Here is an 18,245-nt window from a genome sequence, read left to right as displayed (position 1 = left end):
TGGAAAATCCCATGGATGGAGGAGCCTGGTGGGCTGCAGTCCATGGAATTGCGAAGAGTCGGGCACGACTGAGCGACTTCACTTTCACTTTTCACTTTCATGCATTGGAGAAGGAAATGGCAACCCACTCCAGTGTTCTTGTCTGGAGAATCCCAGGGACGGGGGAGCCTGGGGGGCTACCATCTATGGGGTCGCACAGAGTCGGACACGACTGAACGGACTTAGCAGCAGGAGCAGAGCTGTAATAATGGCCACATGAAGTCAGTTTTGAACAAGCAGAAACTAGAGGGCACCAAGAACTGGTTAGGAAGAGAGAAAAGAGCCAACGCAGTGAGACAACTGAGAACATCACACAGCAGAAGAGCCTGCCCTGAAGCTGCCAAGTTCAAGTTCTACAGGTATTCTAAAAAGTCAACTCCCTTGTGCATTCATTTGCTCATTCATTTGACAAAAGCCCACTGAACTTGTAACTGAGGCAGGAGCTAGACGGGCTCCAGGCTAGACATTTACAACTAGCCTCCTGTTTATATTTCTCGAGGCAAGACATAGATGGGCTCCAGGTGAAACATTTACACTCAGCCTTCTGTTTACACACCCAGATAGAAATAACCACAGGAACAGGGTAAATAGCTGGACTTTGTCTCCAGTGGACACTTTAAGAGAACAATAATGGTAAGGGCTGGAAAAGAAAATGGCAACCCAACTCCAGTACTCTCACCTGGAGAATCCCCATGGACAGAGGAACCTGGCAGGCTACAATCCATGGGATCCCAAAAGAGTCAGACACGACTGAAGTGACTTAGCACACGCAATGGCAGAGGCAGAGAGGAGCCGAGTCTTGCCCAGATAAAAGATAATGAGACCACATTTTCTCATTCTTGAGGTCAAGGAGACCTCCCCAGCTACCCATCTGCAGAAGGCTCCTTGGGGTTAAAAAGGAGGGGGCACCACCCCATAATAGGTAATGCCAAGCCTCCCACAGGCCTCTGTGCTAGAATCCATCTTGGCTAAAAGGTACACACGCATGTTGGAGAAAGTTCCCAGGGCAGGTAAGGTGTGGAAAATCAAGATAATTGGCCAAAGGTAAGCAAAGACCCAGAAAAATTGCCCTAGATAAATGATTTAACTTCCTCTTTACTGGAGGAAGCTCACACCCTTTCTCTCCATGTGTGTATCTCTGCCTTGCCTTTGTCTTAAATTAAAAAAAAAAAAATTGTTTCTCTGTGTGCTCTCCCACTTACTATACAGGATCTCTAATAAACTTTGTACAGTTTTTTTTTTTTTTAGAAAAAAAACTATTTTTACAGTTTTTGCCTCCTTACAACATTCTTGATTTCAAGCATGGCAAAAGCCAGGGAAATTTTGCTTCTAGCCTCTAGCCCTTGCTGGTCTAGCAGCTAAGATTCCTGCTTTTCACCCAGGCTACCCAGGTTCAATTCCTGGGCAGGGAAATACAATCCTGCTTCAAGCCACCACTCACTGCTGTCTCCTCGAGATCAGTAGCAGGCACTGTGCTAGATACTAGGCCCTGGCGAGCCCACAGAACAGACATGATACCTGCCTTGCCAGGTTCTAATGGGAAAGATGGTCCAGCAGTGAGGGTACAATTAAACAAAGATTCAAAGGCATTTCTGGTGTGAACTAGGAAATGAAGAAAGGTAACCGTCCTGAGAGAAAAAGGGAGGAGAAGGGAATGCACAGAAGATGGGGATGGTCATGAAGGGCAGATCTTCAACAGGACTTTCGAGCTGAGAGAGGAGAGAAGGTCAAGCAAAGAGAGGAGGGAGAGCGCTTTAAACAGATGACTCTGAACAGACTGAGAGGCTGGGGAAGGATGGAGCCATGGGAAGTGAGGTTGCAGGGGTAAGAGGGAGCCTGACCGGACGGGGCCTTTCAGTTCATTAGAGGAAGTTCTGTTCTCTGTGCAGAGACCAGGCCTCTCCCCAGCTGGGACCCTGCAGGACCTGGAGAAAGTGAGGGGTCTGTGCCAGTCAAGACGGGGCACCTGACAGGTGGTGACCGAACTCGGATGTATTCCTCCCTTGGTGATAGCATCTATTGGTTACCAAGGGATCTTGGGCTAAACGCTGAATGAAGCATTTTCTGATCTGTAACATCTGGGGCCTTACTGATGCTAGAGAGACAGCCTTTCCTAGGGCTAGCCTACAAACATGTCTTTCATATGCAAACCAATGAGTCCAGAGCCCACATCCCACCCCACCTCCTCTCTCAAGTGCTCACACTCTGGGCCATTGTTCCTCTGCCCCCATCACTCCAGCACCAGGTACCAGACAACCCCAGATGGCCCCTCCACCCCAGAGCCCAATGAGATTATTCACATTTGCCCCTCCTAAGCCTGCTGACCCTGCCTTGCCTTCTCCTCCCACTGAAACCACAGTAAAGACTTCTGCCCAGATTTACTGCTCTCTCTCTCTCTGCCTCTGACAGATGCTGGTGCCTCCTCCCAATGTGGCCCCCAGGGTGGGACAGATACCCTCCTTTTAGGGTCTGTATTTATTGTTGCTGTTGTTCAGTGGCTCAGCCACATCCGATTCTTTGCAACCCCATGGACTACAGCACGCCAAGCTTCCCTGTCCTTCATTATCTCCTGGAGTTTGCTCAAACTCATGTCCATTGAGTCAGTGATGCCGTCTAACCATCTCATCCTCTGTTGTCCCTTTCTCCTCCTGCCTTCAATCTTTCTCAACATCAGGGTCTTTTCCAATGAGTCAGCTCTTCACATCAGGTGGCCAAAATGTTGGAGCTTCTGCTTAAGCATCAGTCCTTCCAGTGAATATTGAGTTGATTTCCTCTAGGGTTGACTGGTTTGACTCTTTGCTGTCCAGTCAGTCAGTTTGGTCACTCAGTCATGTCCAACTCTTTGTGACCCCAGGGACTGCAGCACACCAGGCTTCCCTGTCCTTCACCAACTCCCAGAGCTTGCTCATACTCATGTCCATCGGGTCGGTAATGCCATCCAACAATCTCATCCTCTGTCGTCCCCTTCTCCTCCTGCCTTCAATCTTTCCCAGCATCAAGGTCTTTACCAGTGAATCAGTTCTTCACATCAGGTGGCCAAAGTATTGGAGATTCAGCTCCAGCATCAGTCCTTCCAATGAATATTCAGGACTGATTTCCTTTAGGATTGACTGGTTTGATCTCCTTCCAGTCCAAGGGACTCATTGTTTGCTGTCTAAACAATGGAAACAGTGAGAGACTTTATTTTTTTTGGGGGGGGGTCTCCATAATCACTGCAGATGGTGACTGCAGCCATGAAATTAAAAGATGCTTGTTCTTTGGAAGAAAAGTTACGACAAAACTAGACAGCATATTAAAAAGCAGAGACATTACTTTGCCGACAAAGGTCCATCTAGTCAAAGCTATGGGTTTTCCAGTAGTCACGTATGAATGTAAGAGTTGGACTATAAAGAAAGCTGAACACTGAAGAATTGATGCTTTTGAACTGTGGTGTTGGAGAAGACTCTTGAGAGTGCCTTGGACAGCAAGGAGATCAAACCAGTCAATCCTAAAGGAAATCAGTCCTGAATATTCATTGGAAGGACTGATGCTGAAGCTGAAACTTCAATCTTTTGCCACCTGATGGGAAGAACTGACTCATTGGTAAAGACCTCGATGCTGGGAAAGATTGAAGGCAGGAGGAGAAGGGGATGACAGAGGATGAAATGGTTGGATGGCATCACTGACCTGATGGACATGAGTTTGAGCAAGCTGTGAAAGTTGGTGATGGACAGGGAAGCCTCATGTGCTGCAGTCTGTGGGGTAGCAAAGAGTTGGACACAATTGAGCGACTGAACTGGACTGAACTGAGGTTGGTTATAGCTCTCATCAAGAAAGTGAAAGTGAGGTTGGAGGGGTAAGAAGAAGCCTGACCAGATGGACCTTCCAGTTCATTAGAGGACGCTCTGTTCTCTGTGTGGAGACCTGGATTCTCCCCAGCTGGGACCCTGCACCACCTGGAGGGAGTGAGGGGCTGTGCCAGTCAAGACTGGGCACCTGTTAGATGGTGACCAAACTCGGATGTATTAATCCCTAGGTCATAGCATCTGTTGGCTACCAAGGGAACTTGGTATGCAGATGACACCACCCTAATGGCAGAAAGAGAGAAGTCCAAGGGATTCCCAAGAGTCTTCTCCAGCACCACAGTTCAAAATCATCAATTCTTCAGTGTTCAGCCTTCTTTATGGTCCAACTCCCACATCCATACATGACTACTGGAAAAATCATAGCTTTGACTATACGGACTTTTGTCACAAAGTGATATCTCTGCTTTTTAATATGCTGTCTAGGTTGGTCATAGCTTTTCTTTCAGGGAGCAACTGTCTTCTAATTTCATGGCTGCAGTTACCATCTGCAGTGATCTTAGAGCCCAGAAAATAAAGTGTGTCACCGTTTCCATTGTTTCCCCATCTATTTGCCATGAAGTGATGGGACCAGATGCCATGATCTTAGTTTTCTGAATTGAGTTTTAAGCCAACTTTTTTACTCTCCTCTTTCACATTCATCAAGAGGCTCTTTAGTTCTTCTCTTTCTGCCATAAGGGTGGTGTCATCTGCCTATCTGAAGTTACTGATATCTCTCCTGGCAATCTTGATTTCAGCTTGTGCTTCATCCAGCCCAGCGTTTCTCATGATGTACTCTGTATGAAGTATCTAAAGTAGTCCAAATCACAGAAACAAAGTAGAAAGTGCTGGGAGGACAGAGGAGGGGAGAGGGAAAATTACAGAGTTTGGCAGGTATAGACTTTCAATTTCACAAGATGAAGAAGTTCCAGAAATCTGTAGCTAAACAATGTGAATATATTTAACTCTACTGAACTTTTAAATAAGATGGCTAAGATTCCAGCTTGTGATTCATCCGGTCCGGCATTTCACATGATGTACTCTGTGTATACGTTAAATAAACAAGGTGACAATATACAGCCTTGATGGACTCCTTTCCCAATTTTGAACCAGTTCATTGTTCCATGTCTGGTTCTAACTGTTGCTTCTTGACCAATTATTTTTTCAGTGGCAGTCGTCTTCTGATCTGTTGGTCTCACTATACCTGAAGAATGATAAAACCTACATTTTAAAACACCCACTCCTCCAAGGCTGCCATCTCCTACCTCCAGATGGTGATGGCCAGGGTGCACAGGACCCCAGTGAAGGATGGGAAGAAAAGCAGAAAGATGAAGAAAGTCATCATCTGCGAGGCCCGCCATGCTTTGCTCGGAGGCTGGAAATTCATCATCAGGCTGATCTGAAGAAAGAGATGTAGTCACCTCCCTTGTGTGGCCAGAGGAGCAGGCCAAGGGGACCCCAGCTAGACACCAGTTCCCTGATACCCTTCCCAGCAACGCCCCCCCGCCCCCACCCAATTCCAACCACCACTGGGTCATATGGGACTGCAAAGCCAATTGGTTCCAACTTCAGACTGACTCACATTTTTGACGTAAAACATGATGAAAAGAGTAATCATTTGGATAAAGGGCAGCAGAGGACAGAAGAAGGTTCCAATCCTATGAGAGAGTGGGGATGAGCATCAGAGGTCAGCGAAGGCACAGGGAATGGGTTAATGACGGATGTGGGGGGAAGGGGAAGGGTGTTACGGGCTGCAAACTCATTTGTCCCTCCAGACTCATTTGTTGAAGTCGTAACCCCAATACCTCAGAATGTGTTTGGAGATAGGACCTTGAAAGAGACAATTAAAGTAAAATGAGGTCACTCACCTCATGTGGGGCCTAAGGGACACACAGAGGGAAGAGACATGTGAGGGTCCAGGGTGAAGGCGCCATCTACAGGCCAAGGATGGAGGCCTCAGGCGAAGTCAACCCTGCCAACACCTTGATCTGGGATTTCAAGCCTCCGGAATTGTGAGAAAATAAATTTGTGCGGTTTATTGTTTAATAAATAGCCAGAATTTAAAGTACCTGTGGTACTTTATTATCAAAGTGCTAGAAAACTCATACAGAGGGGGACTGCTTCCAGTATGGCAAACCCGGCGAATCCCCACCATATCCAGAATCCACAGTTCTAGGAAAGAGATTCTGCAGAGAATGTTACCCACACAGCCATTAGTTAAACCACCAGATGGCCTCCGGGCAGCGCTCACCCAAGTGTCCCAAATGCGAGACGTGAACTCCGCCTCCTCATCTGGCATTTGAGAAGGCCTGACATCCTGCCAGGACAGGCATTAAACTGCATTATTACAAATGAGAAGGGCCCTCCCTCTTTAATTCTCCCCAGTGCTGCTGAGGCCAAAGGAAGAAAATATCAGTTTGGGTGCTGGTGTCTTTAAGTCCTAACATTTGGCAACCTCCTTAAAAAGGAAAAAAAAAAAAAAAAAAAACAGGTAGTCTTTAGACTGAGAGCCTTGATAGCAGCATCTAGCTAGAATTTTACTTTTTATAATGGGTTTGATTTTATTTTTCAAATGACTTGCAATTTAAAGTCAAATGATATGATTTTCCATTGATAATGATAAAATAAAGACTCATTAAAATGTATTTAAGTTTGTAAAAAGCAAACAACATAAAAGAGAATATGAAGTCAAAAACAGTCCAGTGATAGACAAGCCACACAAAATAGGAAGGCTGGTTAAGATGGTAAATTTTAGGTTATGTGTTTTGTACTACAAATTTTTAAAAAGAGCCCTTAAAAGGATGACAACAGTCATATACTATCCCTACCTATAAACATTTCTGAGTCAGTTACTCGCCAAGCACTTAATGCACGCATTTTCTCATTTAATCCTCACCAAAAGTCTATTAAGTAGGTGCTACTATTTCCCCCATTAACAGATTAGAAAACGAAGGTTTAGCAAGAATTTATATATAACTTGCCCAGTGGCATCCTATTCATTGGGTAAAAGGACTTCGTAAACTGTCCAGTTGGCAGTGGCGTCCTGGCAGTAAGCAAAGAAAAAGTCTTCACCACCTCTGAAAATAAATTCATTGACATTACTGAGTTATTTGCAGATAGCCAAATCACCCAGGGCAACTTTAAAGAGTTGGGAAATAAGGCGCTTTACAGTTGTATAGCCTATTTGAGATTGCAGAGCAGATTTCTTACATCACCTGACTTAATCGTCAACTAAGTCGAAGGCAGCTCTTATTATGTGCATTTGACAGATGAGGAGACTGAGGCTCAGAGAAGTTCAGTGACCTCAATGAGTAGAAGAGCCAACCCCACAATCCAAGTTTATCCAGGTTGCCCTTCAGGTTGGGGTCCCTGCTCCATGTTGATTCTTGGCTGAAGTCCTCATAAAGGAAGAGAATACTCTGGGACATGAATGCATGGTTCTCAGACTGGCTGAATTTGGTATCACCTGTGCAGCTTTGAAAAACAACAGATTCTGGGCATTGCCACCAAAACTCCAAGTTCACTGTCAGGTGGGAACCACTGAGCAAACCAAAAATTTCAAAACTTACCACACCAGAGTTTGTGCATAGATGAGTTCTAACACATTTCTGGCAATGTCAAACTCCTGTAAGCCAATACTTGTGATAAGCCGCATCCCAATGATTCTGTGAAGATATGATGAGGTTAGTACACAAACCATGAACTCCCTCCTTCAAAAGATTTCCCACAATCAACAAAGGAAGACAAACTTTCACCAGTTTGGAATAAAGTTATGACTACCCTTGCAAGTTTTCGAAAAGTTCCAAGTATGAGCATATTTTAAAAGAAACAATTGAGGGAATCAAGGGAAAATGGAATTAACACAAAGGATTCAAATGGAGATACTGCTAAAGTGGTTCAAAAATTTCTAGAGAACATTATTTAAATTATCCCACTTGCTACTTAAACAGATAACTAATTATTAATAGGTTTACTAAAATAGGTATTATTTAAATTACCCCACCTATTATCTTCTTTGTACCACTTTTTGCTTTTAAATCTTTCTTTTAAACCTTTATTTTAATATAGCTTAAATCTATATTTAAACTCAGCACTTCTCAACCCAAATAAACTGAAAAATTCTCAACTTTCAGTTACTGCTATTGAGTTAATGGTGTTTCCCTGTTTTCTAAATCCACAAGGAGGAAACCTAGGTCCCCATTTATTCTGAAGAAAGTTGAGACCATTTTGATTTTTTTTCATACAGAAGAATTGCCAAAAAAAAAAAACTGCTATAAAAGACAAACAAAATAACAACAACAAAAACTTTCTCACCTTTATGTCCAGACTCTGGACAGAGGCTGAACTAAAAGTGAGTTAAGGGTAGACTGAGTGAGGAAATTTGGCATTCAACCCACTGAGGAAGGAATCAGCATTACGTCATGCCATCTTATTACTAAGGCAGCTTGTGAAATAAGTAAATGTCTATTAGGAATGAGATGCTTAAAATATTATTATAAAATACATGAGTAAATAAATAAAAGAGGACCATACATGGGCCAATGATGATATTGCCCCAATCCTGCACACTTGGAGTCTAAATTAAAAATTAATGCATTAATTAAATTCAATGGAAACAATGAGATAAATCTATAGGTACAAACATGGAAAGATGACAAGGCATTCTCACTGTACAAACTCCATAGCAGTTTTGTAACTTAGCATGCACACATGCACACACACACAAAGCAGGACGTACACAGAAAATCTGGAAGACTATACATACACTAGAAGATTAAAATGATCTATGGTGGATTCGATTTCAAATGACTCAGTTTCTGTGTCTCATTTATAGAACTTTCTTTCTCAGGAGGTTATACAGGGCCAGTTGAACTAAATGAACTTTGACAACAGAACTGTCAAGGTGAAATTCCAGTTAATTCAGAAGAAAACAATATTCCCAAGGACAATAAGCAGACTTAGGACAATGTACACTTAGAGTACAGAAGGGACCCATACTTCCTGCTCAGCCAATGCTATGGCTCGGGTTACAGCAGCAGGTACTAATTACTCAAGACAGACAAATATTTACCTTCTCAGGAACTCCCCCAGGAAGGAATCAGCTAAAGAGAACACAAAATCCATCAGAAGGAGCCGGTAGATTTCTTGGCCAATGAGGGTTTCCCAACACTGGAAAGCAAAGGCAAAAAAGAGTTGGGATGTGGGAGGAGGCTGTTGCCATCTGCTCCTGCCCCTCTGGTCTCATAAGAATGGAGTTGGCAGCTTAGTTTGATCAAGCCTTGGAGTGCCCGGAAAAGCAGACCCACTCTCATCAGAAACACATCTCTAGGCTGAGTTTATTTTTGAGTGTTTATTCTCTTTCTGTGCGCCTTCTTCCTCCATTAAGACTTGCCTTCCTCAAGTACCCAGACTTTCTGTCTCACTACCTCTCCCCTTTAACACTTTTCATCTTTGTCCTATGCCTTCTGGATCCTGTTTTTTAGCCCAAAAGAGCAGGAGGTGTTAATGGCTAATAATGCCTCCATTCCTTTTGCTTATTAACCTTGTGAAAAATCAATATCTTAAAAAAATTTTTTTAAGTTTATTTTACTTTTATGTATACTTTCTCTGACATGTTTCTTTTCTTTATATTGAAGCTTCTGATTTATATCATTTTTTCTCTGTCTAAAGGACTTCTTTAAACCTTTCTTGTGTGGAAGGTCTGCTGGAAATGATTTCCCACAGTATTTGTTTTTCTGAGAAGGTCTTTATTTTTCTTTCACTTTTGAGGGATAATTTAACCAAATAGGGAAATCTTGGTTGGTGTATTTTTTATTTCAACACTTAAGAATTGACACTAGACTCTCAAAAAATAATTTTTGAGTACTATGAAAAGTAACCCCTTGCATTTTCCTATTCTTTATCCTCTATAGGTAAAGTTTTTTTTTTTTTTTTTTTTCATTGTTGTATAGGTAAAGTTTTAAAAAATAGTCTAGTTTATTTTAAGGCTTACTCTTTGCTTTTAGTTTTCTGTAATGCTATCTGATGTGCCAAGTTGGAGTTTTTTTTTAATTTTTAATTTAATTTACTTCTTTCTTTGGGTGTTTTCTTGCTCAGTGTTCTTTGAGCTTCCTGTTTCTATAGTTTGGTGTCTTTCAAGAATTTTAAAATAATTTATATCTTCTTGATTATGAAAGTGGCCTAGAGGTTTAGCAGAGTGGCATAAACAGGAAGGTTGAAATGGTCAGTTTTTGAAGTTAGTTACTTCTGTAGGAAGCCCAAGGATGGACGGAAGGGTGGAAAGGTGAATGGATGGATAGATGAATAGATGGATATGTAGATGGACAGATGGATGGGAAAAATAACATGGTATCTACTCTAATATCATCAGCAGAAACCATTGAGAAACTCACTTCCTCCCTGATGGTCAAAGCCAAGCTTAAAGCAAAACGGCATAGCAATCTTACCTCTTCACTATCCAGGGCCACAATGTTGAGCCAATAGTAACACAAAATTCCAATGATTGATATTTTCAGAAAGATATTTCTAAAAAATGAAGAGAAAACAACTATCATTACTTCCATGGCAGTCATGGGAGATGTTTGCTAGTATTTCATTTGGGGCACACGGTAGGATGGAAATTCCTGCCCCCTGTGGTTATGTGCTTTTAGTTGCTCGGTTGTGCCCAACTCTTTGCCACCCCATGAACTGCAGCCCGCCAGGCTCCTCTGTCCATGGGGATTCTCCAGGCAAGAACACTGGAATGGGTTGCCATTTTCTCCTCCAGGGTATCTTCCCGACCCGGGGATTGAACCCAGGTCTCCCATGTTGCAGGCAGATTCTTTACTCTCTGAGCCACCAGGGAAGCCCCCTGTGGTTGGTAGGGGGGCAGCGCATGTGGCTAGTTCTGGCAAATAAGCTGTGAGCGTAAACAATGTGTGTCACCTTGTGTCACTTCTAGACTAGAGTATTTAAATGCCAGTGAGACTCACCATCTTCCCTCTGGAAGGACAATCAGTCTGAATCCCTGAGTGACTAACATAAGCAGAATTTCCCTGCCAATCCACAAGGGCGTGCAACATGAACAAGAAATAAATACTTGTGTTCTAAACCACTGTGAGTTTGGAGTGGGGGTGGGGGGGTGGGGTTGCAGGGATGTTTGTTACCACAGTTTAACCTTGTTTATTCTGACTGATACACTCTCTTTTGCTGCTAAGTCGCTTCAGTCGTGTCTGACTCTGTGCAACCCCATAGATGGCAGCCCACCAGGCTCCCCCGTCCCTGGGATTCTCCAGGCAAGAACACTGGAGTGGGTTGCCATTTCCTTCTCCAATGCATGAAAGTGAAAAGTGAAAGTGAAGTCGCTCAGTCGTGTCTGACTCTTAGCAACCCCGTGGACTGCAGCCTACCAGGCTCCTCCGTCCATGAGATTTTCCAGGCAAGAGTACTGGAGTGGGGTGCCATCAGCTTCTCCGACGCTCTCTTTCGGGCATATCCAAACTATCTGATTTCACTTCTCACTGTAGTAGTACACATACATACTATTCATCAGGTGCCACCAGGGACAGTAAACATGCTGCACACTTTTTCGAATCATCCCTCTTAATCATTCTACCATCAGGTAGATAGTATTTTATGCCTATCTTACCAATGAGGAAACTGAAGCACAGAGAGATGAAATAACTTGTACAAGATCACACGGATTGCTTAGGGGCGTGACAAAGGTTGAAAACAAGGACCACCTGATTTAACAGCCTGAGTTCTTAAACCTAGTCACTTTGCCAAAATCAATAACTGCTGGTTTTAAGAGGTCTTCAACATTGATGTGCCAAGAACCATGTACCACTACACCAGTCATTTTCAAAGTATGGTCCGCAGACCAGCAGTAGCATCTGTAATCTTGTTAGAAAGGCAAGTTTTCTGGCCCTCTCCCAGATCTTCTGAATCAGACACTTTGGTATAGGGCCCAGCAATCCCTCCAGGCAATTCTGGTGCAAATTAAAGGTTGAGAACCAACCATTAGACAAAACAACACAGTGAAGGAAGAGACAGGATTTGCCTTTTTCAACACTAGATCCCATATCTCTTGCCCAGTGCCTCGCCTATAATAGACTCTCAATATCTACTGGATTAACGCCTTACTGTACAGTGATATTGTCATTTATGATAAGAAATATGCATTTGGTCTTCTTGTCCTTTTCTGGCACTCAGCTCCTAAAACCTTTGGAATTTCCTAAGTAAGGAGAGCTATCAAAGTGTCTTTTGTTATATTAATGTGACTGTTGGGAAGCCCCTAGGTCTACTAAGTTTAGGGGCCTGTTGCCGTGAGAACCAATCCTGTGATTTAGAGGATCTGAACTCAGCATGCCTATTGCAGACTCCAGAGAGGAGAGAGGGGCTGGAGATTGAATTTACTGGGCTTCTCTGATGGCTCAGTGGGTAAAGAATCTGCCTGCAATGCAGGAGACCTGGGTTCAATCCCTGGGTTGGGAAGACCCCCTGAAGGAGGGCAGGGCAACCCACTCCAGTATTCTCATCTGGAGAATCCGCATAGACAGAGAAGCCTGGCAGGCTACAGTCCATGGGGTTGCAAAGAGTCAGACACAGCTGAGCTACTAAGTACAACACAGAACCAGTGGCCATTTAATTAGCCAAACGTATGTGATGAAGCCTCCACAAAAACTCAAAAGGAGGGGGGTTCGGTGAGCTTCTGGCTTGGTCACAGGATGGTATTTGGGAGACTGAAAATCTCAGAAAGGGCAAGGAAGCTCTGCATTCCATAGACTTTGCCCTACACATGTCTTCTACCTGGTTGTTCTTGAGTTATAGCTTTTTATAATAAAGCAGTAATCTCGTAAGTAAAGTGTTTCTCTGAGTCATGTGAGCTGTTCTAGCAAATTCTCAAGCTCGAGAAAGGGGTCATGGGAACCTCTGATCTGTAGTTGGTCGGTCAGAAGCCCAGGTCACAATGTGGATTTGCGACTGGTACCGGAAGAGCGGGTGGGGGCAGTCCTGTAGGGCTGAGCCTTACCCTGTGGGATTCTGACACTACCTTCAGGTACATAGTGTCAGAGTTGAATTAAATTGTAGGACACCCATCTGTGTGTATTGGAGAATGGCTTGGTGGTGTGGGAAAACCCCACATGTCAGAACTGGTGTCAGAATTTAAATACATTAACTGCAGTGTAACTCCAGGTTAAACCTATTTCTGAGCTTTCTTATTTTCTCTGCGTATAGAGAAGATCTTGAGTATTTTGTGAAGCAATATATAGGGCTAATATATATTAAAAGATAATGACTTTCTCTTGGAATCAGAAAAATGCAAATTAAATAAAGTGATTAGATCAAAATGACATGCTGAGCATTGGAGCCTATTACCTATCATGCTGAACCTATCACCTCTAAATCCAAATTCTATTGAAATGATAAAAAAAAAAATCAAAAGCTAAAAGATCCATAAAGCCGTGGGAAACAAAAAGTCAAAAGCTAAAAGATCCATAAAGCAGTGGGAAACAAAATCATAAACAGATCAGAAATATAGAGGAATTTATGGAAAATAGAAAGCAGAAATAAAGGACACAAAGATTAAAATATGAAAAGGGGTCAGTGAAGAAGACTGGAGAAAACCCAATTTAAAACAAATTTGGGAGAAGACTGCCTCAGAGGTGGTGGTAGTTCTGAAGATGCCTGGAACTTAGAGACAGCAGATATAAAGGGTCTGGAAAGAACAAGGGGGTGATTGTTTGGTGATGCCAGATGTCAGAAACCCTCAAAGTCATACCTGTAGGCCTCAGAAGAGGTAGTTAGAATACAGAGTCCTTGGCCCATGCAAATCCATATTCAAATCGAAAGGCAAAATAAAAAATATGTGGAAACCTGGAAGTACTTAAAAAGTTGACCATCCCAAGGTCCACTCTAAAATAACGTCTTATCTTCTCTCACAAAAGGACATTGTAAGTAGGATACGTTGAACAGACACTGGTGAGCAAAGAAGCCAGTGTGCTGCTGAACTGTGCGCTGAAAATGGTTTAATTCTTTTTTTTAATTGCAATAAAAAAATATCCCGATTGTTTCTAACCATTGAGAGGAGGCACCCAGAGGTGTAGTGTGGGTAGAAAGGAAGGCTTTCTAAAATTTTTTTCTTCAGGAAAATGATACTTGTATCTGTGTGTGCTCAGTGGTTGTGTCGTGTCCAACTCTGCAATCCTAAGGATTATAGCCCATCAGGCTCCTCCATCCATGGAATTTTCCAGGCAAGAATATACTGGAGTGGAGTGCCATTTCCTACATGCCCTTGAGGAAAGACATGGCAACCCACTCCAGTATTCTTGCCTGGAGAATCGCATGACAGAGAAGCCTGATGGGCTACAGTCCACAGGGTTGCAAAGAGTCAGACATGAATCTGGTGACTTAGCACGCACACATCATCTTCTATTCCTTATGTTTCACAGCTCTTTGAATAAAGATGAACTCTGGACCTATCTATCTAATACATATATAGATAACTCTAAACATTAACCTGAAGTCAGTCAACATTTTCTGTGAAGGGCCAGACAGTAAATATTTTTGGCCTTGCAAACCATACAGTTTGTATCCCAACTCTGCAGTTGTATCAGGAAAGGACTCAGATGATATGTCACCAGTGGACACAGTTGCATTCCAATGAGACTTTATTGATGAAAATGGGAGGCAGGCTGGGCCTGCAGGCTGCTGTTTGCTAACTCCTGATCTAAAATAATAAGTATATATATATGTGTGTGTGTGTGTGTTTTAAAATATGCTTGTTACAAATTTAAGGGTAACAGAAATGTTTAAGATTTGTATGAAGAAACTATAAGCATAAACATAAGTATAGATTTGCTATTCCAGGAAGAAGGAATGGTCTGAGGTGGGCATACAGTTTGTGAACAATGAGAGTGAGGCTGGGGTCACTGAGGAAGGGGAAAGAGGTAGAAAATAAAACTGAAGAACTGACCAGGAGCCAGATCTCAGAGGCAATGGTAAAGTAAGGACTCTGAAATTGATCAGTAAAAAAAAAAAGTCAATCTGGTAGTTCAGCCTCATGACTATAAACACCATCATAACCAGGAAATGGTCAGGGTACTGGCCAGGAAGAAGCAATAAAGAAAACAATTTGGGTAGTTTTATACTTTATCAGAAGAAGGCAATGGCACCCCACTCCAGTACTCTTGCCTGGAAAATCCCATGGACGGAGGAGCCTGGTGGGCTGCAGTCCATGGGGTCGCTACAAGTCAGACACGACTGAGCGACTTCACTTTCACTTTTCACTTTCAGGCATTGGAGAAGGAAATGGCAACCCACTCTGGTATTCTTGCCTGGAGAATCCCAGGGACAGGGGAGCCTGGCGGGCTGCCATCTATGGGGTCACACAGAGTCGGACACGACTGAAGTGACTTAGCAGCATACTTTATCAAGACTGTGGGGTCACTTCAGCACACACAATGCCTTTCTGGGAATCACAAAAAGGGATCCTTTCCCAGCCAATGAATTGCCAAAATCATCCCCTCAACCTCAACCTCCCCCTCCAACCTACCATTTGGATGGTTAAATGACAGAAATGAACCTGTTCCTCCTGGCTGATTCAGTGGGTACTCAGCCTCACAGCTGGACTCACGGGAACTCTGGATGATCAGTTCCCACATGACTTCTTAGCTAAGAACATTTGTGCAGTGCACAACCTACTCACCCATACATCTCATAACTGAGAACCATGCTCCTCAAGCTGGCAGCAAGATAAGCCATTACTGGGAAAGCTTATCTGGGAAAGATAAGCCATTACTTTAAGCAAAGGGCAAATGTACCCAATTACTCTATTTCTTCGGGGCTCTTTGGATTTTATGGCTAATAACTCATGCCATAAAAACATAATCTACTCTTGAAATTCTTTCTGGAAAACAGAACTTTGATACTTGAGTGTAACCCTTTCTAGTTTCCATCCCATTTCTCTCCATGAAAATGGAGGCTGGAGTGAGAAGTGACAGCCACACCTACCGGATCAGGAGGATATAGACTTCGTGCCTCGGCATTTCGTAGCGCTCCACCAGCCTGAACATGGAGTAGAAGCGAGGCACGACCAGGTTGATGCAGGACACGACAAAAGGCAGTAAAAGCACCGCCCCAGGGTTACTGTGGTTTTCCAGGAACTGCAGGGAATGGAGGGAGAGAATCAAGTTGCTGACTGTACCCTGGACCCTTCTCTGCCTGACTCAGAAGATCCCCCAAGGTGGGAAAACCCCAGAAGTAGCTCCTCTGATAAGCCATTAAAGGACCACTTACCAAGCACTTGCCCTCGGCCGAGAATCACTCACATGATGCTTTAATTCCCACTATAGCCCAATAGGTGGGTGTTAATAGACTTAACTGATGGACAACCTGAGGCTCAGAGAGGCAAAGATGCTTGCCCAGGGTTCCCCAGCTAGGAATTGGCAGATTTGAAACCAGGGTCTATCAGACTCAGGGACCTATGGCCAAACAGCCATTCTGTGACTTTACTTTTCTCACCAAGAGGTTTGGAAACGTGAGAATGTGCTCCAGGCTGCTGAAAGAAAAGCTTGAGTTACCAAAGCTATGACACAAGGGAATTTCTCCTCTGCTATCCTGTGTGCCCTTGTTCATTTCACCAAGCTTTGCCTGTCCTCGGGTGCTGCAAGGGGAGCCTCTGCTAGCCCGCGCTGCTCTTTTCTATGAGGGTCAGAGGGGTGCCCCTGCCTTTGTGGGGACACCTCCCTGGCATTTGTCTGGAGTGAAGCCTATGCCGCCCCTCTGTCAGGCACTCTTGGAGTAAGAGATTCTAATGGATTTATCTGATGTCTGAAAGTTCCCTCATTTCCCACCCTGAAGCCTGACTCTGCCTGTCTGGAGGCTACAGTCCATGGGGTCACAGAGAGTCGGACATGACTGACTTCAATTTCAGTACTAATTTGATCAGAATATTAATTAGGTCAGAGTATTAAAGTAAACATCATCTTTATTGAGTGAATTATAATCATAGAGGCTAGACCTAGAAACAGAGAAGGCAATGGCAACCCACTCCAAGTACTCTTGCCTGGCAAATCCCGTGGACAGAGGAGCCTGGTAGGCTGCAGTCCATGCGGTCACTAGGAGTCAGACAGGACTGAGCGATTTCACTTTCATGCATTGGGGAAAGAAATGGCAATCCACTCCAGTGTTCTTGCCTGGAGAATCCCAGGGATGGCAGAGCCTGGTGGGCTGCCATCTATGGGGTCGCACAGAGTCGGACATGACTGAAGCGACTTAGCAGCAGCAGCAGCAGCAGCAGCTTTGAAAACACCACTTGCACTTTCACAGTATCTTTGGAGCCAGAGTAACTTAGGGTCAAATGCTGTGCCCCTCCCTGTGCCTATAAGCTGAAGCTTTGCAACCACAAGCATAGCTTCTCTGAGCCTCTTTCCTAGTCTGCCTGATGGGGAGATTATCATATAACCCACAGAGACACTGTAAGAATTAAGTGAGACCACATAAGGGGCTTCCCTGGTAGCTCAGTTGGTAAAGAATCCTCCTGCAATGCAGGAGACCCCAGTTTGATTCCTGGGTTGGGAAGATCTACTGGAGAAGGGATAGGCTACCCACTCCAGTATTCTTGGCTTCTCTGGTGGCTCTAGCTGGTATGAATCCACCTGCAATGTGGGAGACCTGGGTTCAATCCCTGGGTTGGGAAGATCCCCTGGAGAAGGAAAAGGCTACTCACTCCAATATTCTGGCCTAGAGAATTCCATAGACTGCATAGTCCATGGGGTTGCAAAGAGTCGGACATGACTGAGCCACTTTCACTTTCAAATAAGGAAAGGTCCAGTTGCAGAGCTGCTAAATGACACAGCTGGGGCACCATTCATGTGAAACTGTAGCTGCCAATGAATGTGCCTCCTCGAGCTGTGCAGAGGGTTGATCCCGCCTGGCACAGACGTTCAAACAATGGGAATGATTCTTCTCCTCCTCCTTCACTACGTTCTTCACTTCAGGTGAGTGTGAAGAAAACCTTCGGCGTGAAGGAGAGACTCAGAAGTCTTCTTTATACTTACAGTGCCCTGCCGCAGCTTCCAACCCAGGTAGGCAGTGCCAGGCCCTGGAGCACTGGGACTCAGTTTCATCTCTTTCAGGGCAAACCTTAACGGGAACCCTTAGGTTTGTACCATTTCACACCCATTTCTTGCTGGCTCCTCCTCCACTGGGTTGAGCACCTACTATGTGTCAGGAGTTGGGCCAGGTGCCTGGCTATTCTTTTGAAGAAACAAATGTGTAAACAAGCATTTTCAGTGCTGCATGTGGCAAGGGCACAGGGAAAGACTGCAGAGTCAGGCGCACCTAACTCAGTCTAGTAAGAGAGGTGATGGTAAGATCTCCTGGAGGACGTGTCACTCATGCTGA

At 44.0% G+C, this 18,245-nt stretch overlaps 1 protein-coding gene across 1 annotated transcript in view; it reads right to left on the bottom strand.

The window, feature by feature from the left end:
* The window catches only part of TMC5 (transmembrane channel like 5), a 65,072-nt gene that overhangs the window by 11,685 nt on the left and 35,142 nt on the right, over positions 1-18,245 (bottom strand). The window contains exons 11-16 of the mRNA XM_040257094.1: positions 15,852-16,003; positions 10,307-10,385; positions 8,932-9,029; positions 7,430-7,525; positions 5,443-5,518; positions 5,126-5,259 (exon numbers count right to left, since the gene is read on the bottom strand). Coding sequence (XP_040113028.1) covers positions 5,126-5,259; positions 5,443-5,518; positions 7,430-7,525; positions 8,932-9,029; positions 10,307-10,385; positions 15,852-16,003 — 635 coding nt within the window. The remainder of the gene's footprint in view (positions 1-5,125; positions 5,260-5,442; positions 5,519-7,429; positions 7,526-8,931; positions 9,030-10,306; positions 10,386-15,851; positions 16,004-18,245) is intronic.

The sequence above is a fragment of the Oryx dammah genome, unplaced genomic scaffold (assembly GCF_014754425.2).
Source record: "Oryx dammah isolate SB20612 unplaced genomic scaffold, SCBI_Odam_1.1 HiC_scaffold_2, whole genome shotgun sequence".
Lineage (NCBI taxonomy): Eukaryota > Metazoa > Chordata > Mammalia > Artiodactyla > Bovidae > Oryx > Oryx dammah.
Note: the sequence above shows the minus strand (reverse complement) of the source record. Positions and strands in the feature narration are given on the sequence as shown.